Source organism: Panicum virgatum, chromosome 2K (genome assembly GCF_016808335.1).
Source record: "Panicum virgatum strain AP13 chromosome 2K, P.virgatum_v5, whole genome shotgun sequence".
In the NCBI taxonomy this organism is placed as follows: domain Eukaryota; kingdom Viridiplantae; phylum Streptophyta; class Magnoliopsida; order Poales; family Poaceae; genus Panicum; species Panicum virgatum.
In genome coordinates, this window is record NC_053137.1 from 66,149,476 (window position 1) to 66,175,184 (window position 25,709).

At 53.4% G+C, this 25,709-nt stretch overlaps 1 protein-coding gene and 1 long non-coding RNA gene across 2 annotated transcripts; both read left to right on the forward strand.

The window, feature by feature from the left end:
• Window positions 1-533: 533 nt before the first annotated feature.
• Window positions 534-12,786, forward strand: LOC120695604 (circumsporozoite protein-like). Its single transcript, XM_039978808.1, has 3 exons — window positions 534-1,270; window positions 1,352-1,832; window positions 12,439-12,786. Exons 1-3 carry the CDS (start codon window positions 744-746, stop codon window positions 12,784-12,786), a joined length of 1,356 nt encoding a protein of 451 aa, XP_039834742.1. The 5' UTR covers window positions 534-743.
• An 8,299-nt stretch (window positions 12,787-21,085) lies between these two features.
• LOC120694713 lies at window positions 21,086-22,353 on the forward strand. The gene is made up of 2 exons (XR_005683602.1): window positions 21,086-21,403; window positions 22,090-22,353. It is a non-coding gene; the product is annotated as an uncharacterized LOC120694713 (long non-coding RNA).
• Window positions 22,354-25,709: the final 3,356 nt, after the last annotated feature.

Sequence of the window (25,709 nt, forward strand, 5' to 3'; positions counted from 1 at the left end):
TACCTCAGCATCGAGGTCCACTGGGACCTCTGGATTCATCTGTTCCGCGGCGAGCACTTCGTCGAGAACGCGCGGAACCAGCCGAGGCGGTACGCGCGCGCCGGCGGCCTGACGTTCCACATCCGCCCGACCCGGAGGAACTTTTATATCACAAGCAAGATGACGACGAACAACTCCGGGTGGAGCCGAGGGTGGTTCTACCTCCGGAACCACAAGGGCGCGCTTCCGGAGTTCACCAACAAAGTTCTCCGGGAGCGACCGCCGAAGTGGGACTGGGGGGTGTCGCCTCCAGCGCAACAAGCCAGGCTCGAGGTCCTTACCGACGCGCTGGCGTGCTTGGCGAGGAAGGGGCTGACAGCGGCGGCCGTCATCGCGAATTTTCACCGGCAGAGGGTGATCCCCCTCGTGGAGAGGGCCCTGCCGATTTACGAGCTCACCCCCGGGAGCAAGGTCGAAGGCTCAAGGACGTCGAGCAAGCTTCTCTCCCACACCAACGCCGCCCGGAGGGCTAAGTACGCGGTGGCAGAGTTTCCCCAAGATCCCGCGGATCTTTGGAGGATCAAGATGCGCCCCGAGCCGGGGTATATTTCCTTGGTAAGTTTTGGCTTCGAACTCGTCGTGCGTCGTGTAGTTCCCTTTTTCCTGACCCCCTCTTCGGGTGTGTTTTACAGGGTTTGAGGTGCGGCGCCTCGAGGCCCCCGGTCCCAGAGCAGCGCCTGATCAATCGCCTCCACGCAGAGAAGATGAAGAAGCGGAAGGACACGGCGGAGGCGAAGGTCGAAAGGAAAAGGAAGAGAAAGGCGGGGCACGACAAGGCGTGCAAGCTTGCTCGCGCGGAGGGGAAGGCACAGCCCGCCACACCCGAGTCCTCGGAGGAGGATGAGGAGGAGGCCTCGGACGCCGAGGACCACGTTCCGAGGGGGGACGGGGAGGGCGCGAGCCCCCCACCGTTCTACCTGTGGGACAAAGAAGAGGAAGCGACCGTGGCGCCAGAGGAGCCGAGGGCCGCAGGGGGGTCGTTGGCGAACCTCTCCCTTGAGGGTGTGGCGCGGGAGTCATCCTTGCCGGCGGCCGGCGAGGAGTCGCCTGCGCCCCAAGTGCTAATCCATGGCCACGAGGCTGCGGCGGGAGAGGAGTCGTCCGCGCTGGCAGCCTCGAGGGACCGGGCTGACACGAGGGGGGCGGCTTCGGGGCAGCCTTCGAGGGACAGCTCGATGCCCCGAGTCCGGAAGACCGCCACGAGGAAGCGGAGTATGAGTGCTCGATCTGGGTAAGCATTTTAGATTTCGTTTTTTGTTATGCATTTGGTAGACTTCTCGATCCTGCTTAACTTGCGTCTCTTGATTTCCAGCTCCGGGGCCGTTCCCAAGGATGCAGTGCGGCTTGCCCCGGTCAAGGCACTCAAGACCGGGCCTCGCAGTACTCCACACACGGCGCCGCAGCCCCCGCCCATCGTGGATCTCGAGGCGGCGGCCGCTAGGCTACGGGAGGCCGTGGCCCGAGGGGCTCAGGCGGCTCTGCAAGCCCGGGAGGAGGAGGGTAACGCCGGTCAGAGCGACGCCGGCCAGCGTGGTGCTGGGGCGGCCGCTCCGGCGGCCGACGCTAAGGAGACAGGCCCGGGCGGTGCCGGTGGCGCCGCCCAAACGGCTATTGGACTTGAAGCCGGTCAGGGCGACGCGGACAGCGCTGCCCGCCCGGCTACAGAAGGAGAAACTGGCGGGGGCGCGCAGGAGCGCCCTGCCGGTCAAGCAGCCGAGGAGACCCTCGTCTTCGAGCCCTCGAGGGCCGAGGACGAGGGCCTCACGGAGGACATGGCGCAAGAGGCACCAGGGGTAGAAGGAGCCCCCATCTCGGAGCCCACCGAGGCCCGGGACGAGGGTACCGTCGCAATAGTGCCCGTGCCAACGGCGCAGGAGGGCGCGACGGCGGTGGTGGAGCTGCCGGACAGCAGCGGGGAGTACAGGGATTCAATGGATATCGACCCCGCTGCTGCGGCGAGCGCCGCCGCCCACATCGTCGAGTTCGCGTCGGCCAGTGCGGGCGTGTTCGAAGCGGGGGCGTCTGAGGGGAGCCACCTCGGGGTGATCGTCCCGTCCGGTGTCCCCTCAGAGTTCCTTCGCAAGGAGCAGGAGGAGGAGGAGGCCTGGAACAAGCAGATGGGCGTCGGGCGCGAGATCTTGCAGGCCCTCGACCGCGCCTATTAGCTTCATCAGAATGCAGATTACCAGGTCAGCCAGGTAAGTATTTCCCTCGGAAATTGCTTCGGATTGGTTTTAAATTTTCGCGCGTCTTCACCCACGCCGTCCCCCTTTGCAGCAGCTGAGGGAATTCTCGCGCGAGAAGAGCGCCGAGATGAACCGGCTGTACTCCCAGATAGGCCAGCTCGGGCAACACAACGCCGAGCTGGTGCTCAAAAACATCGATGCCAACACAAAAATGGCCGATCTGGGAGCGCGTCAGCGGGCGCTGGAGGAGGAGCTGGCTCGGGTGGCTGGTGAGCGGGACGTCCAGAGGGCGGCAGTGGAGGAGAAGGCCCAAGAGGCCGAGGCACAAGCTGCCGAGCTGCAGCGCCTTCGGACGGCGCTTGAGGATAGGGCTCGTGAGGCGGAGGGGCAGAGCGCTGAGCTGCAGCGCCTCAGTGCCACGCTCGAGCAACAGAAGGCCGAGCTCCTCCACAAAGAGGTGGCCATGGTTGCGCTCGCCGGGACCCTCCAGGAACAGGGTGTGGCCCTCGAAGAGAGGGAGGTGGCCCTCCAGAACATGGGGGCTAGTCTTAAGGAAAAAGAAGCCTTCTTGTCCTCGCTCGAAGAGGCCGCCCGTACCCAGAGGGAGGAGGCGCAGAAGAACATAGCGGGTGAGTACCTTTGATTTTCCGTTGATTTGTTACTTTTCGTAACTGACGTTGATTTCCTTTGCTCAGAGCTGAGGCAGAAGGTGGCGGACGAGACCACGGCGAAGGAAGCGGTCCATACCGCGCTCACGGCGGCACAAATGGAGTTTGCTGAGCTGGAGCAGACCGCCGTGAGCGTGTGTCAAGAGCTCGAGGGGGAGGGTGCCGTCTCGGGCAGTTCGGTGATCAGCCGCCTGCGCGCGCTAGGCGGCCGGATTGCCGAACATGCCAAGAGCACCTTCCGCCTCGGTGTCCTGCGGGCTCTCGCCGTGGCCTCGACGCATTACCTCATGGATCTCCAGAGGGTGTCATCGGGGTACGTCGTCCCGGATGATGCTGACGCGGACGCCGCATCGGCCATCATGGATGAAGCCGACGCAGCCGCAGAGGAGTTCGCCACCGTCCTCGCCGAGAAGCTCGAGGCGGACATCCCTCCCATCGCCGAATTCGACACTCCTGAAGACCCGCAAGGGGGGGATGGTAGCCTGTAGGACAATTGGGCCTCGATGCCCATGTAAATAGATTAGTGTTTATCATGGTCATGCCTTGTAATCGCACTTTATGAATATAAAGGATTTTGTTTCGTAATTTGAATGTGTGGCCCGTCGAGGCCTAGTGTGATCGAGCCTGTGTTCCTTTACTTTATTTCCGTGTTCTTCGTACGCGACTTAGATAAACATCTGCGAGGAAGTTCGCGTTCATAAGCAACATAGGCGTAGGGTGGTGAGGGGGGTGCCGTATCCCGGAGGCGTAGGCGGCCCCACGACTCGGCCAGCCCCGTACCGTGGTTGCTTACGCCTCACGTCCGTTTTTTCCAAGGATACGAGAAGCTCAGGATCGAGACGGAAATATTTCGAAAAAACACTGGCGACTTTTTGGGGACGTTCGGGGGTTCCCCCCGTAGTAGCCCCCGAGGGAGGCTCGGCTTTGCCGAGGGTAAAGCCGAGCGTACCTCTATGTTCGTGTGCGCCCGAGCCCTCGAGGGTCGGGAAGGTTCCCAAAAAGCGATAAGTGAAGGGTGCTTCCTTATTATTTCGGGAAATCGAAAATGCGATTACGAACAATATAGAAATTGCTTGAAATGCTTAAGGATAGAAATGACGTAGCTGTTGTATATTCCAAGTGTTGGTGAGGACTTCGCCTTTTTCGTTGGCCAGCTTGTACGTGCCGGGCTTGAGTACCTCGGCGATTATGTACGGTCCTTCCCATGGAGGTGAGAGCTTGTGGCGGCCCTTGTTGTCCTGCCGAAGCCTTAGCACCAAGTCCCCTTTGTTGAGGTCTCGGCGCCGGACCTTCTGCGCTTGGTACCTTTGTAGGGACTGTTGGTAGCGCGCGGAATGCAGGAGTGCCATGTCTCGAGCCTCGTCCACTTGGTCCAGCGAGTCTTCGCGAGCTCGCTAGTTTCGTTGCTCTTGATATGCCATGAGCCTTGGCGATCCGTATTCCAAGTCGGTGGGGAGGATGGCCTCGGCGCCATAGACGAGGAAGAACGGAGAGCAACCCGTAGCTCTGCTCGGGGTCGTCCTCAGACTCCAGATGACCGAGGGTAGCTCTGTGAGCCACCTTCGGCCGAACTTGTTCAGCTTGTTGAAGTTCCTCGGCTTTAGTCCTTGGAGGATCATGCCATTGGCACGCTCCACTTGCCCGTTCGTCTGTGGGTGAGCCACAGCTGACCAGTCCACACGTATGTGGAAGCTGTCGCAGAACGCCAAGAACTTCTTGCCTGTGAACTGGGTGCCGTTGTCAGTGATAATCGAGTTCGGGACCCCGAACCTGAAGACGATGTCGGTGAAGAATTGGACTGCTTGCTCGGATTTGATCTTGCCGATGGGTCGAGCCTCGATCCATTTGGAGAACTTGTCGACCGCCACCAGCAAGTGGGTGAAGCCCCCGGGCGCCCTCTTCAATGGACCGACGAGGTCCAGTCCCCACACGGCGAACGGCCACGTGACGGGGATGGTCTGCAGGGCATGGACCGGGAGGTGTGTTTTTCGGGCATAGAACTGGCATCCCTCGCAAGTCCGCACGACGTCAGTGGCGTCGGCGACCGCGGTGGGCCAGTAAAAGCCTTGCCGAAACGCGTTACCCACGAGGGTGCGTGGCGCGGCGTGGTGGCCGCAGACGCCAGCATGGATGTCGCGGATCAGCTCCTTGCCCTCGGGGATGGGGATGCAACGTTGCAGGACACCCGAGGGGCTACGCTTGTATAGCCCGTTGTCGATTAGAACGAAGGACTTGGCCCGCCTGGCAAGGCGTCGCGCCTGAGCGCGGTCCGAGGGTAGGAGCCCTCGAACCATCCATTCGAGGTACTGAATGCGCCAGTCTCGCGAAGCGGGGGCCTCGTCAACTTCCATTGCTTCGGCCTCATCCGCGGAGGTTGTCCCGAAGTTAGTATCCATGGGCCCGACCCCGTCCGCCGGGGGGTTCCCGTCGGAGGGTCCGGCGGACGAGGGGCCTGCCTCCGTCGGTTGCTTGAACTCGACGGTGGGCCTGGAGATGTCGTGAGCGAAGATGTTCGGGGGGACGGTGGTCCGCCCCGAAGCTATCTTGGCCAGTTCGTCCGCGTCCTCATTGTACTTGCGTGGGACGTGATTGAGCTCGAGGCCGTCGAATTTGTCCTCGAGGCTGCGTACTGCGTTGCAATACGCCTCCATCTTCGGGTCGTGACAGCTGGACTCCTTCATTACTTGGTCGACGACGAGCTGAGAGTCACCGCGCGCATCGAGGCGTTTGACGCCGAGCTCGATGGCGATGCGGAGGCCACCGAGGAGGGCCTCATACTCCGCCATATTGTTCGAAGCAGGGAAATGCAAGCGGATTACATACCGCATGTGTTCTCCGAGAGGTGAGATGAAGAGGAGGCCGGCTCCGGCTCCAGTTTTCATCACCGACCCGTCGAAGTACATAGTCCAGCATTCGCCCCGGATTTGTGATGGGGGTAGCTGAATGTCCGTCCATTCAGCCACTGAAGTCGGCCAAGATTTGGGACTTAATTGCCGTGCGGGGGGCGTAAGTGAGTGTCTCTCCCATTAGCTCCACAGACCATTTGGCGATTCTGCCCTCGGCTTCCCGGTTGCGGGCTATCTCTCCCAAGGGGAAAGACGAGACCACGGTGACGGGGTGAGCCTCGAAGTAGTGGCGCAGCTTGCGTCGAGCTAGCACTACTGCGTAGAGCAGCTTCTGAATCTGAGGATAGCGCGTCTTGGTCTCAGACAACACCTCGCTGATATAGTACACCGGCCGCTGGACGGGCAGAGCTTGACCCTCCTCTTGTCTTTCCACAACGATCACCGCGCTGACCACTTGGGTCGTCGCGGCCACGTATAGATAGAGGGGCTCGCCGTCCGTAGGTGGTGTAAGAATGGGAGCACGGGTGAGCGATGCCTTCAGCCTTTCGAGGGCCTCTTGAGCTTCGGGGGTCCACGTGAAGCGCTCGGTTTTCCTCAAGAGTCGATACAGGGGCAAGCCTTTCTCGCCGAGACGCGAGATAAAACGGCTAAGGGGCGCTAGGCATCCCATGACCCTCTGTACCCCCTTTAGGTCTCGGATCGGTCCCATCCGAGTGATGGCCGAGACTTTGTCAGGGTTGGGTTCGATGCCCCGCTGGGAGACAATGAAGCCCAAGAGCATGCCTCGAGGGACCCCGAACACGCACTTCTCGGGGTTAAGTTTTACCCCTTTGGCTCGTAGGCAATCGAATGCGATCCTGAGATCAGCAACCAGGTCGTCCGCCTTCCTGGTTTTGACAACGATGTCGTCAACATATGCCTCTACGCTCCGCCCGAGCTGGTCTCCGAAAACGTGGAGCATACACCGTTGATAGGTGGCTCCGGCGTTTCTGAGGCCAAAGGACATCGTAATGTAGCAGTACATGCCGAAAGGTGTGATAAAAGAAGTCGCGAGCTGGTCGGACTCTTTCATCTTGATTTGATGGTAACCGGAGTAAGCATCAAGAAAGGATAAGAGCTCACATCCCGCAGTAGTATCTACAATCTGATCGATTCGTGGCAAAGGAAAGGGAACCTTCGGACATGCCTTATTTAGACTAGTGTAATCTACGCACATCCTCCAATTTCCACTCTTTTTCTTTACTAATACTGGATTAGCGAGCCACTCGGGATGGAATACCTCTTTGATGAACCCGGCCGCCAGAAGTTTCTGCAACTCCTCGCCGATCGCCCGGCGCTTGAGCTCGTCGAAGCGTCGCAAGCGTTGCTTCACCGGCTTGGAGTTGGGTCGGACATCAAGAGAGTGCTCGGCGACCTCCCTCGGTATGCCAGGCATGTCCGAGGGGCTCCACGCAAAGATATCAGCGTTGGCGCGGAGGAAATCGACGAGCACCACTTCCTATTTGTCGTCAAGGGTGGCGCTGATCTGCAATGCCTTGTTGTCGGAGTGGCTCGGGTCGAGGGGCACCTTCTTGATACCCTCGGTGGGTTCGAAGCTCCCGGCATGTCGGTGTGTGGAATCCAAGGCCTCGCTTGCCATTTTGTCGAGGGTGGCTGCGAGGGCCTCGTCTTCCGCTTGAGCTTCCGCGCGCTCAACGCACTCGACGTCGCACTCGTAGGCGTGCTCGAACGAAGAGCCGATGGTGATGACGCCCTTTGGTCCCGGCATTTTGAGCTTGAGGTAGGTGTAGTTGGGGACGGCCATGAACTTGGCGTAGCAAGGACGACCGAGGATGGCATGGTAGGATCCTCGAAACCCCACCACCTCAAAGGTGAGTACCTCCTTGCGGAAGTTGGCTGCCGTGCCGAAGCAGACCGGCAGATCGATCTGGCCGAGGGGTTGGACCCGCTTCCTCGGCGCGACGCCGTGGAATGGCGACTTGCTGGGGCGTAGCTTGTCCAATCCGATCCCCATGAGCTCCAAGGTGGGGGCGTACATGATGTTGAGGCTGCTGCCTCCGTCCATGAGCACCTTGGAGAAGCGAGTGTTGCCGATGATGGGGTCGACAACGAGCGGGTAACGTCCCGGATGCGGGACGTAGTCGGGGTGGTCCTCGCGGCCAAAGGCAATGGTGTCCTTCGACCAGTCGAGGTAGGATGGCGTGGCCTTGGTGACGGAAAAGACTTCGCGGCGCTCACGCTTGCGCTGCCGAGAAGTCATATTCGTCGTCGTTCCTCCGAAGATGAAGAAGGCGTTCTCCACTGGGGGGAACTCGTCATCTCCACCTTTGTCGCCAGCATCCTTCTTCTTGTCCTCATCGCGATGCGCGACGCGGTTGTAGTATTTCTTGAGCATCTCGCACTGCTCGAGAGTATGGTTGACCGGGCCCTTGTGGTAAGGGCACGGTTTCTTAAGCATGTCGTCGAACTGGCCACCACCGCCTCGAGGGGGGCCTCGAGGCCCTTTGCGGTCCGGGGCGGCTGCGAAGGCCTCCTCGGAGTCTTCTGCCTGCCCCGTCCCGCGCTGGTCCGGCGGGACCGGCTTCCTTCCCTTCCTCCCCCGCTTTTGTTTCTTGGCGGGGGCGTTGGGCTTGACGTTGCTGCCCTCCGCGGGCGCATCGTCCTTGCGCTTGCTTGATTTGTCGTCGAAGATGGCACCAACAGCCTCCTCGCCGGCGGCGAAGTTGGTGGCAGCGTCGAACAACTCGTTGGTATTAACGGGTCGGCTTCTCGCGAGCTCATGCACCAGATTCCTGCACGTCGTACCCTCGAGGAAAGCGTTAATGACCTCGACGTGGGTGACGCTGGGGAGCTCGGTGCACTGCTTGGAGAAGCGCCGCACGTAGTCGCGCAGGGATTCGCGGGGCTTCTGGCAACACCCTTTGAGGTCCCAGGAGTTCCCAGGGCGCACGTACGTGCCCTGGAAATTGCCTACGAAGACATGGACCAAGTCGGCCCAGCTGTAGATCTGATCCACAGGCAAGTGCTCGAGCCACGTTCGTGTGGCGTCAGCAAGATGAAGGGGGAGGTTGCGGATGATGACCGCGTCTTCCGTCGCGCCGCCTAGCTGGCACGCTAGGCGGTAGTCGTTGAGCCAGACTGCAGGATCAGTCTCGCCCGAGTATTTGACGAGGGTGTTGGGTTGTCGGAAGCGCGGGGGAAAAGGCGCGGTCCGGATCTCCCGACTGAACACCCGGGTGCCCGGAGGCTCCGGTGACTCACCCCTGTCGTGCTCAAGGTCGAAGCATCCACCCCGTCGAGGGGTGTACCTCCTGCCGTTGATGACGTTGCGGGCGTCGCCGTCGCCAGCGTGCCCGCGAGTGTCGCGGATTCGCTCCCTTACGGGAACTCTTCCGATGCGCTCGTGTACCGGGGGTGCCCTCGCACCGGGTGCTACGGCTGCCTTGCCCTTCCCTGCTGGGGGTGTGTGCACAGAAACCTCACGGTCCTGGTGCGCAGTCCCAGCGCACTGCTCCGGGGCCTTCGAGCGCATGCGAGACGCAGAACTCTCGGCCTGCTGCACGGCAGCTTGCTCGATGAGTTCCTGTGCCTCGCGGCGCAGGTTGCGGCCCGAAGGTGTCGATGGCTCAGGCATAGCTTGAAGTAGATAAGCCGCAGCGACGAGTTTCTCGCCGGCCGTTTGCAGTTCCGGAGATTTGTCGACGTTGTCGTCAGCCAGGATGCGCTCCCGGGCCACAAGTCCCGCCGTCCGGGCGTGCGCACCAGGCACGGTACGCTGCTGCTCGAGTGCGGCGCATAGCTCCTGGGTTTGCCGACGCTGCTCGTCGAGCTTGGCTTGAAGCTCGTTGAGCTGTGCCAGCTGGGCTTGACGCGCCGCTGAACTTGACGAGGAAGGGGCTGCGGGCGGGACCACCGGTTGCTTTGCCCGTACGTCCGCCCCGCCGTCCTCGTCGTTGGCTGGAGTATTGTCGTCTTGCTCGTTCGCGAGGTCCGCCATGAAGCATTCCCTGGAAGGATCGAAATCCCCCTCGCTGGAGTCTTCGGAGCAGGTGAGGCAGTAGGCCGTCGCCAGCTGGAACGCGCGGAGAGCGTCGGGGTCGCGGACCCCGGAGTAGTCCTCGGCCTCCTCGGCCGTGAAGTTGTTCATGAAGAAGTCGATGTCGTCGGCGATCGAGCTCGCCGTCTCGGGGTAGGGTTCGTCAGGGGACGATGCGCTGAGGCTGCGGATCGGCAGAAGATGATGACCCGGCGTATCCTCATGCTCGATGAGGTCAGCGACGGTTGACAAGGCGCGGGTGGCGGCGTTGCGCATCCTGAAGGGGAAAGAAGACACCGAAGTCGGGTCCCCCCTGGGAGGCACTAGTGCTGCCGCAGGCGATGGTGCCGGCGCGGATGACGCCGAGGCACGCGATGATGAGACGGTTGCCCCACTGGCCGCGATGTTGAGTTGCGACACGCCAGCCTCGACCCACGTGGGGGAGCTGTGGCGGGCCGCACGATGCCGCTCCGTGCGTGCTTGTCGTGAACGCTGACCCGAGCGCCTGTTGCGTCGGGCTGGCGGAGTCGGAGCGATGAGGTTGCGTTCGGAGGAGAGGAGCTGCATGAGGTAACCGTTGCCGGTTGCTCTGAACTCAAGACTCCCGAACGAGACCGCGCGTCCCGCTGGAAACGGATCCGAAACGCCCATAGGGTATGGGTTGGATCTGCTCGCCATTCCGGGAGATCAAATGGGAGAAAGAGAGAAAATGTCACGCAGCCCCCCTACCTGGCGCGCCAACTGTCGGTGTCCCGACCCGGGGGCCTGGATGCCAACTAGTAAATGCTGCGTGTTTCCTCGTCCCAGATGATGGTGCAAGAGGCAATCACAATAACGCACAGTTTATCCTGGTTCCGGCCGTGGGGCCGTACGTCCAGCAGAGGGGGTGTGCGAGGGCACTGTATTATCTTGCACCCGGGGTGCTTGCAGTAGGGGATACAAGCGGGGCGAGAGTGGGAGGAAAGCTCCCTAGTCTCTGCTAGAAGTGGAGTTAGTTGAGATGAGTACTCAATCGTGCTGAAAGTTCTGAAAGGGGAAGTTCAGGGAGCCTGCTTCCACCCTTCGATTGGAGAGATCCCTCCCCCCCCCCTTACAAAAGGAAGCCCATCCTCTCCTTTTATAGTTGTAAGGAGAGGCGGTGTACATGAGTGTAGGGGCGCGGAAGTCGTCGTTCTCCCTTGAATCGCGGGGTACAGTGGTCGAACACTATAGAAAGTGTACTGTGGGAAGGCGGCGCGTGTCGCTGTCGTCCTGGATTTTCGTCCTTGGTCCCGTGGAGATGGCGGCGGCCGTCCTGTAGTGTACCAGTGGTAGTAATGGCGTGGGACGGTCCCGGACCCCCTGGACGGAGTGCGGGTGTGCACATTAGAAGGTCCGGGAGCGCGTAGAAGTCCCGGACCCCACGAGGGGGAGGTCCGGGGTCGCGCCCGTGCGTGCTGAGTGCCCCTCTTGGTAGGACACGTGACATCGTCGGACCCCTTCCCCAGCGGGAGATGGGTCCGGCGATGGATGTCGGCGGAACAGTAACGGGGGCGGCGCCAACTTGCCTCGTGCCGCATTGAATGCCCACAGTACTGCTACAGCGACTGGGGTGGCAGAGCGGTGACCGGGGTCGGTGGACGGGACGCCGGTCACATCCACTGCGGGAGTGGCAGTCTGACGCCGCCTGCCCTTTGAGCCGTGGTGGAGTGGCTGGCTTTTAATGCCTTCGTACGGCGGTCGGTTGGGCGGCGGGGCCATTTGTCTCTTGTGCCGAGAGATGGCCCCGAGCGAGGCGGAGATTGGCCACCCGCTCGAGGGCAGGTCCGCTGTCCTCGAGCGAGGCGGAGATTGGCCACCCGCTCGAGGGCAGGTCCGCTGTCCTCGAGCGAGGCGGAGATTGGCCACCCGCTCGAGGGCAGGTCCGCTGTCCTCGAGCGAGGCAGAGATTGGCCACCCGCTCGAGGGCAGGTCCGCTGCCCTCGAGCGAGGCGGAAATGCGATTGCGCGGTCGAGGGTCCCGAGGGGAGCCCTCGAGCGAGGCGGAGATGAGTGACCCGCCTGAGGGTAGATCCGCTACCCTCGAGCGGGGCGGAGTTTGTTTGGTGGGCCTGAGAGGGGCCCTCGAGCGAGGTGGAGATTGGCCACCTGCCCGAGGGGGATGTGGCTGGGCCACATGCTGGACTTCTTTGAGTCCTTTCCTTTCCTCTGAGGGAGAAATAAGCCGTGGGCCTTCGTGGGCCCAGTTGCCTTAACATATGTTTGTGTTTTTGAAAGTGGTTTTAGTACCTCAATTAGGGTGTCCCTAATTGTGGCACCCGACACCAAGGGAGCGTTTCAGGTGCTGCTTTCACACTTTCTGAGCGGCTGCAGCTATAGCTGTACTCGTCGGAGACAGAGGAGGCCGACCACCCTTAGCTGCTGGCTTCTTGGCCGCTACCTTCTTGACCGCCGCACCAACAGGGAAGCCCTTCGGCTTAGCAGCAGCGACAGGTGCACTGGCTCGCACAGGAGCTGGCAGAAGGAGGGGGGCGGGTGTCGGCGTAGGCGATGCGCCGTTTTTCCTCGTCCCTTCCAGATCCGGCGCTTGCAGGACGGCGTCCCTTCGGGACGGCGTGGGGTCAGAACGCAAACGGACTAGGTGAAGAACAAGAAGAGCTGCAACTGCAACAATGGATTACTAGGTTAGGGCTGAGGAAGAGCATCACCGGCTGTCGTCTTGTCCGATTCCGGAGTTCTCCACCATGGCTTCGACCCGATCCGCGCGCCGCCGGGAGCTGGAGCTGCAGCTGCAGGCGAGGGGCGAGGCCGCGACTTGCTGCACGCCTGGTGCCTTGAGCTTGGCAGCGCCAAAGATTGGGAGGGGAGGGGCCGAGGGGGTGCCGGATCTGGGAGAGGAGAAGGGCGACAGGCTTCAGGCGGAACCGCGGAAGCGGAAGGGCGAGGACGCGAGGCATCGCGAACTCGCGAGGGCCGAAGGCGCGTCGCGGTCTTGCGGTCGCCTCCGCAGGATGCGGTGCGGCGGCGGCTAGGAAAGAGTGGGGTGAGGGAGGGGAATAGGGTTAGGGTTTTAGAAGGGTTCGCCATATATATACTAGTCTGGTTTATTTGGGCTGGGCTAAATTTATGGGCCACATTGGGCTAAAATGTGTTAGAGATCGGGCTGGTTTAGTTTCTTATTGCGGGTATTTTTTATCCGCGGGTAGGCGGGTATGGGTAGTATGCATCCGTACCCGTACCGGCTTACCCGATGGGTAAGGAATTTTGTCCAATAACGTACCCATGGGTAGAAAATTTATTCCATACTCACCTTCTTATCGGGTAAAATCCTTCGAGTAATCGGATTTCGGATACCCATTGCCATCTTGGACTCGTGGAGTCACGGCTTGCTGACGAGATCAATCTCGATGCCAAAGCTCGGAAGCTTGGCTGTTTAGTATGGGAGTAGTCAGCTTCAATGGGCCGATGACCACTGTCCTTTCTCTCGGTTGTTGCTTTTGCTGTAATCAGCTTGGGATTACAGTAGCGCTCTTATGCGTTGTATGAAACCTTACAATTGTCTTGTGTATTCGATAAATAAAGAAAAATCAATCCGCCGACCTCGGCGAAATCGGCGGCGGCGCGACTTCCACGTCGGCCACGGCCGCACGGCGTGCCGCTGCCTTCGCGTCTGTATCGAGGCGAGGGCGCGCGGCTGAGCGACTCGTGCGTATCGTTCCGGCTGTCGCTGGCTATATCTCCACCGTTGGGTAAGAAACGGACAGATCTTAGGCACCCAGGGGTGGACAGTAGATGAAATACCGTCCACCCCGGAGGCCCGGACGGTAAACCAAATAGCTTCCGCCTCCGCCCGACATGCGCCGCCGGCCATCGCTTCCTGTCGGAGAGCTGGGAGACTGCGAGGGAAGCCAGGAAGAGGAGCGCCCCACTCCGTGCGAGCCGTGCTTCCCGCGCGCGTTAGGCCTGGCTCGACGACCGCCGGCGGAGCGGCCATCCAATCGGCCGGGAAACCAGAGGGTGCCGCGCCGCGCGGTGGCTGCCTGGCCGGCGCGACGCACAAACCCAAGTGCGTCGTGCCGGAGGCTACGGCAGGTCGGTGTGGAGGAGGAAGTCCGGCGGCGGCGGGGGTTCCAAGCTACGCCAAGCGGCCCAGCCGACCAGGCATCCAGCTCTGGCTCAGCGCTCACTCTCCATTACGCCAGCCACAACGCCGCCGGTCTCCTCAGCCGTCTCGCCGCTCTGGCCACGGTGCTACGCACCGGCAGCCGGAGATCGTGCACTCGCTTTCTGACTGCCTCAGCTAGTTCGGCGCACTCAACACAGTCTGAGGCCTCCGCAGCTCCGCGATGCGGCGGCCACCGCTAGCAGCTAAGCTACCTGCATTTTTCTGTTTTCTGACGAACAAATCACAAGCCAAGCGGCGGCTACCTACATTTTCAACTGCAATACGTTTGGATAACAGATTAAACAGGCGGTCAGGCGCTCAATTGGACAGTGAAACGCACACATACAGTATGCAACAGTTGCTACGGGAAGGGGCCTGTATTTCAGGGACGCCGGAGCAAGAAGGTTAACAGTTGCCCCTATATACAACTATCCCACGCAGTCTGAGTAGTCACTGGAATTTTTTTTTGGTGGCTGAAGATTATTTGGGCACCGGAGGAGAACCGGTTTCTGAGATTATTCACCACCATCGCCTGTTGATCCTCGCTGCTCGGGAATCTGCATTCGCCTGAAGTAATTGGAGGGCTGATTGCACTGCAGTCCTTACAGTACTGCTCTTTCAGAATAATGGCCTGTAAGTTTGAAGCTCGCTCCATCACAGCTCCAATAAATATGATTTGTTCTTCTGTTGCATTGAAACCACATAGTTTGAGCTCTTTGAGAGGCAAAGACTTGGAAGACTCAGCAAACTCAGATACATCCCATTGCGCATTAGTTCTTTCTCCATAGATCCGTTTCTCCTCATCATCGTCGCCGCATAAATGGTCATACACCTAGATTATGAAAATTTTGTTTGAATTTACAAAATGATTGCTTAGATTTATGAAAAGGTTGTGAAATGTAACATGAGCATGTCTTTCTAATTTGCAAGTGAACAATCAAGACAAGGATGCAAAGCATCTTCAGCTAACCCTAGGTATGACTGCATGAAACCTGCCAATTCTGTTAGGTGCGCTCTTCCCCACAAGAATCACTCAGACTAAACCCACAAACGAGTATTACAGCCGTAAGTTTTCAAGAAAAAAAAAGTATTACTGCCGTAAAAGGACACCAAACTACTCTCTGTCCAAAAACAAAATTACAGAACATACCTCAATGTCAAGAGTCTCAAGGGATGGCGCAGCTTCAAGAAGGGCTGTTGTCCACAATAGGCCAAATCCAACAAAGATACCATGGACCCATAATTCCCGTAAATTGCTAAATGCTGAGCGAAGTTGGTATTTTCCGGTTTTAACCAAATCTGAAGTGACAAAAAAGAATATAAGTAGCAACTTTTTTGAGTGTATCAAAACTATGTCAAAGAAATACCATTTAGAAGCTCAATTAGCTTGTTTACCTTTTGTCCAAGGAAATCTAATGTTAGAGTAGTTATGCATGTTGAACCACCTAGAAGCTCACTTAACTTGAATGGTTGTTTCTGGTAAGACACAGTTCGAGAATAGATATCTACTTCCTTGAGGCATGGGACACATCCCAGAGTCAAGGGCAGATACGGTGAGTTGCTCTAGTTTTGGTACGCAAGCTACCTCAACTTTTATCCAAGAACAATAGGCAAATTCTAGAACATTAAGTTTTGAGTTTGGTGCATCTATCTTGAACAATGGGTTAATAATCCCAGTATCACATTGGTAGAGGTAAAGATATTGCAGCTCCGTGCATGTATTTGCAAGGATATTGTGCAAATCTGATTTGCAAAAAGTTGCATTGTAAAGGATGAGGCTTCGGAGACAGCAGGATATTTTCGGATAGTTACCAAAGAAACTATTGATACCATCTGCATGTTTTACCATTTCATCATCAAGAACACCAAAAGGAAGCCTCTCAACTCCACTTATGAGCTCTATATCTTTTACCATTCCATTCTCAACCGCTTCACTAACAATATCACCAATTTCGTTTGAATAGATGTTGGTTAAGAAGAGCGAAATGCAGAGCTTTGTGATAATAGATTTTCGGCAGGTAGTGGCCATCATGCTCCTAACCACTTCTGTTAGAGATTCCATTGCTTTATGAATCTGATCATCTGTGGGGTCGGCACGCGGGTCATGGAAAAAATCATTTATATCTATGTTAAGTTGAGTCAGCAACCAAGGGAAGTTTCTCCAGCGTTTGGATAGCACACTGGTCTTCACTGCTGTTGATAAATTCACCTTTTCCAAGATCAGGAGTAAAACATCATCGGTTAACTTGCTTATCATGTCTTCCTCTGTTTTCTGCAACATAATGAACAAGATTTATTTAATATTAACTTATCTGAAAATGCTATTAAGTGATCCAAAAGAAGTCTAGCAATAGCATATAATTTAATGGGTTAGTTGGATCCATGCCACTACAATTTCTTGAAATTGGATTTCATGTTGAAATCCATGCCATTGAGTGGCATGATTTTCAACATGAAACCCAAATTCACGGAGTTGTAGTGGCATGAATCGAATTTTCTCTAATTTAATTGGATGATATCTATCAAAGTACTCCAGAGGTGCATATGTTATATTACATGTTTCTAGCACATCTCTTTTTATTATAGATACAAATAGTTTTTTTTTTGGTGTATCACTAACTATAGCTAGTGAAAGTGGTGTTGAAGTATTGCAGCTAAACAAGTTCTGTTGAGCAACTGCTAATCTATTCATTGTTCTAAATGTAACTAGACAACCAAACTAATAAACCTTTAAACCTAATAACCTATCCCATTTCAGCGTAATCTTAAATCCTGGTTATAATGATTTTTTTTTGTTTTAGAAGGGAGCCTCTAAATAAAAGGAGAGGTAACAGGATGCACATAACATGTAAAACTCATACATAACAAGTGTGGCACGATACTAGAGGAAAGTTTCTAATTTAAGTAGACAGAGAATTTAATGTAGATTCCTATGATCACCTCAGGAAGAAAGATAGCCTTAGCAAAATAAAATAGCACATATGTTTGAAGTGAAATAACCTACATGTGTGTGTTCAGGCGCCATCACCAACACAAGCTTGCAAGTCTTTGAAGCTGCGATGAAATAAGTATGTGTGCAGTGTGCTTGTGTTTATTTATATATATTGGTGGCAGCAGATCCTAGTGAGTACAAAAACAGACGAGTCTTCAATCCGATTTTACAACCTTGAAGCTCCAATGAAAAATTCTAATCCCTTGTGTGTTTATTTATCCCTTGGAAAACGAAAGGTGTACGTCTTCAACACGACTGTAATAAGCCTTTGAAGCTGCGATGAACTAATCGTGTACGCTTGTGTTTGTTTATATAGGTCTGAGTAGATATCTCCGTATACAAAACGGACGGTCTTTAAACGGTTCGAAATAGACTAGTCCTATTCCGAGATTGGCTGGCCGTTGGCTGTCCAAATTCCGTGATAGACCTTTTTTTAAAAAAAGCTGGTGACGCACAAAGCTGGTGAACAGAACGGAGCCCAAACGCGTCGGTGTCAGACTTGCCGTCCTTGGGCTCAGCCACAGCCAAACAGCTTCGCAGGGTCTGTTTGTTTCTAATCGAGTTTGGACTGCCATTGCTTGCCTAGTGCGTCCAGTCTCGGTGCGCAACACAAGTTAATTTGTAATCAGGTGGATGATGGCATAGCTCTAGCTCTGATGTGTTCATGAGACAAGCCCCAGCGTATATAGTGGATATCGTATTCAGCGATTTGCTGTGTCTAGCGCCACGGTGCTTTTATCAGAAAGGACCCTGAGGTAAAGAAAAATTACAACCAAGTCCCTAGGTCCTTGGGAAACCGATGCTCGAGAACTCCGGCGCCGGCCGCCGCTGTCGAGGAGAACGCCAAGCAAAACCCATGAGCTGAAGGAACTCCATCGCCTGCCGGCTTTGAGGTGAGTCGCAGTAGACACCCGTCCCAAAGGACGGGATGGAGCCATCGGCAATCGCACATCGACCGGGGCCGCGCCCCAAGCTCCTCAGCTTCTGGACTTTTGCTCGCCGTCGTCGAAGGAAGACCGAGCCTGGTCCAGCCACCAAACATTCACACATCCCCTAGCCTGCTCTGCAGCCTTGAAACAAAAGCATGTTACCTCCGCCGCCCACCGGAGACGAAGAAGAACCAAGGCCGAACTCCTGTACAGGCGCTCCTCGGAAGGAGCTCCTCCTCCACGAGCTCATCGGTGGCGCCAGAGTGGAGCACCAGCGGGGCGAGGGAGAGTCCGGGAGGACTTATTCCATGGAACACCAAACCCTAGATCTACTGGGACATCTACAACCTACACCGACCAGTGAAAACCAGCGGTCTCCGCCACCTCGCGAGGCCCCTCGGGCCGTCGTAGGCGGAAGAGACCGCCGGCGCGGCGACGCTCTCCTCCTTTGTTCGCCTCTGTCAACTGTTGGGGATGCTTCGCGAGAGAGGAAAGAGGTCTATTCCTAACTTTGCTCTGCAAGTAGAGTGCAACTCACAGTCGCTCAACTTAAATGGGGTTTGGCAAAGGAACTGATAGGAATCTTTTGACATCAATGTTGAGCTCACGGGGCAACAATGGCAGATGTTTCCAACGTGTTGATAAGACACTTGTCCTTACACCCGTAGTTATGTCGACTCTCTCCAGGATGGACAATAAAATATCATCAGTCAGCATGCTGAGCCTATCTTTGTCATCCGGATTCTGAAAAAAGATAAAATAGGTGATCCACTGTGGTCCTGCTTAAACATGCCAAAGTAGATCAAGTACGATACTGGGAAGAAAAAGTACTTACATGAATGAACATATCGGTTATTTTGCTCCATGAATAGTTAGCCTGGCCTTCAACACACTTGAAGGTTGAACCTATATTAACGTAGTGTTGAGAACCCAATGCTCAAGTTTGTTAAGAACTCCCGGATCCTCGAGGCCAGACAAAATGTTATTCTTCCGAAGACCCAACGTTGAGGACTATTATTACGTTGAGGACCCAATGTTTCGAATTATTTCAAAATCGAATTATACACGAAAAGAAACCCTTCTTGCTTTTCTCATGCCAATTTGGACAATTATCCACCTTCTTCGTATCCGCCCCAGGGTTTCAAATCTCAGCCGGGAACCGCCGGTTTTCGGGGTTTTTTTTCTTCCCAGTCCAGTCCGGGACGGTAAACCGGGTCCGGTTTTTTATATTTTATGCTTCTAAATTCAAAAATACAAAAGTAAATTTTTTGCTACTGTTCCAGTTTTGAACAGTGTCACCGGTTTTTGAAACCCTGATCCGCCCCGATCCCTTGTCAGAGGCGGGCTTCCCAATCATGAAATTTAGGCAAGTTCCAACCCACTGTTTCCATAAATAATGTCTATGCTGTCACCTCAGCAAGACATCTGTTATGGAAACTACCTCTCTCCAACCCACGATGGCTTTACGTGAGTCCCACACCTCTCTCATCCAATCCTCCCCCAATCTTCTCTCTGCGGAGGAACCCTAATTCCGGCGCAAGCGTGCGTCGGTAAGGTCATGGTGTTCCTTTCTCTCTGTTCTGGTAGCAAGCAGGCAACCAAATTCACCTCCTGATTTCCATCCCTATCAAATGCACTCATCAAATCCACTGCCAGAAGCACCTTTTGATTTGCTACTAATCCACCAATACACTGAGCGGACTTGCAAGCGGGGCGTGAAGCCATCAACTTACAAGCCGCCCCTGCTCTTGCGTCGGGCAGGGAGGACGACGGGTTCAGATGGAGAGGCGTGCGTAGCGAGCGGCGGGTTCGGATCGAGGGCGACGGCAGCGGCAGCCTAGGACAGCAGCTGCCGCGACGAGCCTCTCCAGGTCGGCGGTGAATTGTTCCGTCACCATACCAAGCACAGCACCATTTACTCAATAATCGTTTGATCCATGGATTCAAGGGGAGATACCTAAAGATAGATGTGATTCGGCGCTAACGTCCGATGGAAATTTTTCATTTTTCATCGGACACTCCGTTGCAATATTACAAATACACACTTGCAATATAAAAAGATAATATTTGCAACATCAAAAGTACGTATTGAACACACAGCAAAAGCACGTGGGATGCAACATTATTTTTTTTTGAAAAAAGAAACTTTATTAATTTCAAAAAAGATACATCAAGTTGATACATCATGTTTCTAGTCTCTGCCGGAACAGCACACAGCCTAAATATAATATCATAATACTGTTTCATACAACCTCTATTAAAAAATCATGCAACATTAAAATAAAACTATTACAACATTTCAAATCAACCATTTGCAACATGCAAATCATTCTACTGCGACACCATGGGAGCCTCGCCGCTGCCCCCAATCTCCCATGGCCTGTGGCCTGGAGCTCGCCGGCGGCGGCCTGGAATTCACGCGCCGGCCTCGTGCGCCACCACCCGGACCTCCTGTGGCCGTCCTCGCGTGCTGCTGCTCACGCAGGACTCGCCACCGCGGTTAAGGCCTTGCCGCAGCTAGGAGCGGGAGGAGGGCGACAAGCCATGGCCGCAGCTGAGCCGAGTGCGGGCGAGTCGCTGCCGGTGGAGAGCTGCGCGGGGTCCGGCGGGGGGGGGGGGGGGGGGGGGGGGGGGGGAGCGCTGCGTCGCGGTCGCTCGAAGCAAAGCATGGAGCTGCGCGCAGCGGCGTCGCGACGGGCGCAGCATGCGAGCGCAGCCGTGTAGGCGAGCGGCCGCGGGAGCAGGCGTCCGATCTCTCGGACGTCCTGATTTGATTCTCGACCTCAAGATCAATCTGCTATTTACTTCAAAAAAAAAATCAATCTGCTATCCATCCAGGGGCTGCGACGCTGAGGACACGCAGGACGCAGCGGGAGGCCGTGCATGTCACGTGTCTCACTTGGTTCTCGTGCTTTTATCTCACGAAGCTCAACTCTTCTCCATCTGATTATACCTCCGGAATCTAAAATAGTAAAAAAAAACGATCATTCATGACACTTGCTAAAAACACAACCATATCCAAAACAAGTCACGAGCTGGGTCCAAAATAAGAATGTTGGGCTCAAGGTACACCGTCGCTGATGCTCGTGATTGTGGGGCTAGTAGAAAGTTTCGCAGCAAAACATAAAGAGAGAAATATGTAGTGGTTTGGTATTTATGTTTGGGCCAATCTGGTTTGGTAGTAATTGGGTTGAGATAGCTAATGGGCTGATTTGGTTGGAGTTCATGATTTAGGCGGGTTGGTTTGGGCTGGTCTGGTCTGCTCGTGGTTCCTATCGTCTCGTCCTGTTGCCCTTCGCAGCTCCGCCGCGACGGCGGCAGCGGCGCAGCAGCCGTGGAGTTCTGGATCGCCGACAGCGCCGTGATCCCCGTGGAGAAGGCGACCGGCAAGGCGTGCCAGGGCTGCGCGCCATCCCCAGCGACGAGCGAGTTGGCATTTCAGGCCGTGGTGGGCTAGATCGCCGACCGCGCCGTGCTCCCCATGGAGAACTCGCTGGGCGGCAGGCCGGCAGCATCCACCACAACCCTCAGCAGAGAGGACTCTAGGTACTCAGATCCGCTAGGTACGGCATCCTCCTCTCCTTCTCCCATCTATCAATTTGTTCCCTTCTTGGCATCGAGTGTGTATTTCTCATCTCCTCATGTATCCTATCATCATAGATGACAGATTCAGTTTGCAGCATCTTTTAGCTACTAAGCTTTCTATCTGTCTCCGCACACTTTAAAAGCTGATAAGCGTCATGTTGTTAGCATCTGGATTCCAGAGGCATTAGGAAACTTTGGAGGTTTTGTTTGATACGTTTATGGATCCTCTCTTACAAACATGATCTGTTTTACATGTGTCTAGCTGAAATCAAAATGTGGGGAGTGAACTAATATACAATCACATACTTCCAACAAACATCCATTTATGCATTAGTAGAATCTCAATCCTGTCCGTAAAAAAAAAGGAATCTCAGTCCTCGGCTCCTGAATCAATTGGTCCTTTTTACAAGTTAATGGTCATACCTTACATTTGGCTATATGATCAGTGCCTTAAAAGATTGCTAGTTGATCCTTAATTGCAGCCTAGCATTGTACATTTGTTTGAGGCTCTTGTCTGCACAAAAGATTGGCTATTTAAGACTAAAGATTCTGAATTTTGCTCAGAAAGTGAAGGTATGGTATCGCTGTTCAGTTTTGCTAAACTCATTTTGCTGCTAAGTAATTTATAGCCTTTATTTTTGTGCTAATTTAATATTTTTTATAGAGGTTTCAGTGGAAGGACGACTGACGGATGATCTATTGGAGTAGCAAGGCTGCTGTTGTTTGCTGTGAACCACTTGTCTTATGAACTTGTCGGTTTATTTCAGTGTCATGTGAACTTCATATGTACTTAATGGAACTAGTCTTGCATTTGTTAGTTTATTTGAGTGTCGTGTGAACCACAACACGGTTTGAGAATTTTCTGTTGTTTGCTGTTGTACCGACACATAAACTTATTTGAGTTATACCTGGTATAAGCCTGGAACCATCGCCGCCCCCTTGTCGCCAGCATCGCCTCGCCGTGCTGCTGTGCCGTTTTGGTCTCTATCTAGTGGCTACAAGCTGTAAATGGTGTAGTCCTGCTTGTACAAGCGAGTTGTGACTTGTGAGCTATTCGAGTTCCAAACATACTTGGTTGTGACAGCGCAGAATTATTCCATATCGTCTGACGAAACACCAAACAGTGCAGTATAACTATATAATTTGGTTGCTGTACGGACGAACAGGGTGGAAGTTTGACACCGTGGGTTGGGTAGATGAAATCGTGGGTTGGAAAGGGGGCTGGTCTGGTTTGGTTGAAATAGTGCATGCGGTTTGGTTTAATTTGGTTTTGGAAGATGGTGAGCTGGAGTGGGTTGGAGTGCTATAATATATAATATTTGAAATGGTGCGGTCCGGTTTTGGTGTGGTTGCCCGACAACTACTAGATTGAATAGGAGGGAGAGAATGTATAATGTCAATCCAATGAACCCTTTTATCAATGAGCATTGCAATATATGTATGAAAATAAATATTGAATTGGCACTAGAAAATAAAACATTATACTTGAATATTTATACTTCTTTAGCAATTTTTCTAGAAAAATAGACCCTAGGGACAGCAACTTTCCACATCGGATCCCCATCAAATACACTACCATGTGACCAAGTTTCCTACAACTACAAATCTCTAGGGAAAACTTCTTTACCTAGAAAAAAAACCCTAGGGCAATATCTATTTCCCCGTCAAAAATTCCAATAGCAACCTTCCCTTTCCAAAAACCTGTAGGGAAACTCATTCCCTAGTGTTTATTGAGCGTTTCCCTAGGACTTTAGCTCCAGGGAAACAAGCAAATTCCAGCATCAACAGCCAAAACTAATAAAAGTTAGTAACTCTTGAATTAAAACAACTTGTTCTGCACATCAAGAAAGTATGCATTTACATATGTATACCTTTTTATATCATTATGATCGTGCATCTTGACCCTTATGAGGCAAGTGTAGAATGGAAGATGATTAAGTAGTACAGTTGAATTTACACTCCCTCCATTTTAAATGAATATTTGACCATGCCAATACGCGAGTGAAATGTTTTTTTTTTTGCACAAGTGTCACGATATGTTCTCATGCATCAAGGAAATTTAGCCTATAGAAATGTTTTTTTTGTGGGACTTCCAATTGTATAGTTGTAGCGGCTAAAGACAATACACGTATGGCGAGATTATATGGATGGAGGTCTTTTAGCGAGTGTTTACAGATATAATATTGCAACTGCAATCCATGTAACAGTGTCACCGTATCTCATGCAAGGTTTTACGGGTGACGGCATGTGTGCGGCTGATTTTCCATATACCCCGGAGTGTAAATATAGGACACACCGTGAGATTTTTGTTTCCACCTATCATTATTCTAACATTAATATAACTGGGATGATGCTCTTACAAAAAAAGGGAGGCAAAATAGGTCATTTTCTACGAGTAATTTATGTAGGCAAAGTTACATCATAAAGAAATTTTTTGAGAGAACTGGGAACCACACATGTATATGCAAGTGATGCGGTAAAATAAAAACTTTGTCATGGCATTGCTTACCAATTAGGTTACCTTTGCCATACAAAAGAGGTTGGATATAATTTTTCTTTGGAGTTCTAGGTATAAACGCAGATGCCTTATGTAAAGCACAAGACATAATATTCAATTTACATCATACGGGACAAGCGCCCAGCCAGTAACAAGAAAAACTCCATCATTGCCCATTTCAATATCATCGGTCGGGGGCCCGAAGAAAAGAAATATCCGAACTGGTGCCCAATTTGACACAGAGATCACACCATTCGTGCAAACCTCCATAAATTACTTGCACATTTTTCATTGAACTAGCATCAAAACGGATAACTTGCTTTTATAGCTAAGCGAGTCACTATTCCGCTAGCCAATCGAAAATATACAGAATTCCCCTAACTGTGAATTGTCTCGTTTTGGCTCGTGACATTTTTGTTTCTTCCACTCCAAGCCTCAAAATGGAGAGTGGCTCTAGCTGTCAAGCACCCAACAAAACCAAAGGAACACACCCGTGTTCTTATCACAACGCCCCTACTGATTATAGGGCCCGTGATCTTGTGGACCCACTCGAAGTGACAAAGAGTAGTGAGAAACCCGTGCACCATGGCTATGGCTACTCCCCCTGCCGCCGCCCCGATTGCTGCTCTAGGAGCAAACGATCTTGGGCTCGTGCTCCCGTTGCTCTTGCAACACTCAACGCCACTGCTGCAGCAGATGCTGCTTGGGGGGGGGGGGGGGGTCTTACTCCCGCCGCCTGGCGCTCCCGCGGCTCTTACCGCCGCTCCTACAGCAAATGTTGTTGGGGCCCTCAAGCCGCCCAGAACGCTGCTGTAGGAGCAGCGGCTGCTGGCATCAATGTTTCCCCGCAAGGTCCAAAATTGCATCTTTATTTTATTATATATTGCGTGCCTAAATGAAGACCACCTTCATACCTCATTCCCTTTATTTGAATGATTTTCATGATGTAGTTCAGTACTATAAGCAACTTTGTTAAGACATTTGTCCCATGTTTTATGGTATTTATTTGTCTGGGAGCCAGCCATATATATATAACATTGGGGAACTAGTCCCTTGTTAACTATTATACGAAGGAGTCCATGATTCACATGCTTGCTATGCACATTAGTTTTCTGTGATGGAAGTTCCATACATGCAGTGATGTTTAACAATTCAGTTTAGGTGCCCTAATAGAAACGAAAATCACACCCATTTGTAGGGATTTGTTACACAACAAACCTTTAAACTATTGTCGCAACTAGTAAGTACCATATTATGGTTGCAGATGTACCATATTATACTAAACTTTTTACTATCAGATAAAAGAAGTGGTCTACTAGATGTTTTTTTGTAAGATCAACGTATATCTCAACTCACCATATTTGTAGAAACATTTGTTGTTTCCGGTAGAATTTATTTTCTGTGATGAAAGCTTCATACATCCAGGATTCGCATGCATGTCATTCTTTTGTGGTGAAATATATGCACTGAGATGTTGAGCAGTACAATTTACGTGATTGTCATGGTAATAAAAGAAAAACACACAACTTTCTTTAGGGATTTCTTTTACTATATTTCACTGCGGCCAGATAGTTGTAGTAAATACTCCAATGTTATGGCTGTTGGCATACCATATTTGTAGGGATATTGCTACTCTCTAAAAAAAAGGAAGTGAAGGCCTGCTCTTATTTTTGTTGAATCTATAGAAACAAGTAGTAGCGTGCTTATTAGTAAATGATACCATCATGCAAACAATTGTAGAGTGTATTTTTTTGGCATTAATTACATGTGCGAAACAAAGTCCTTGG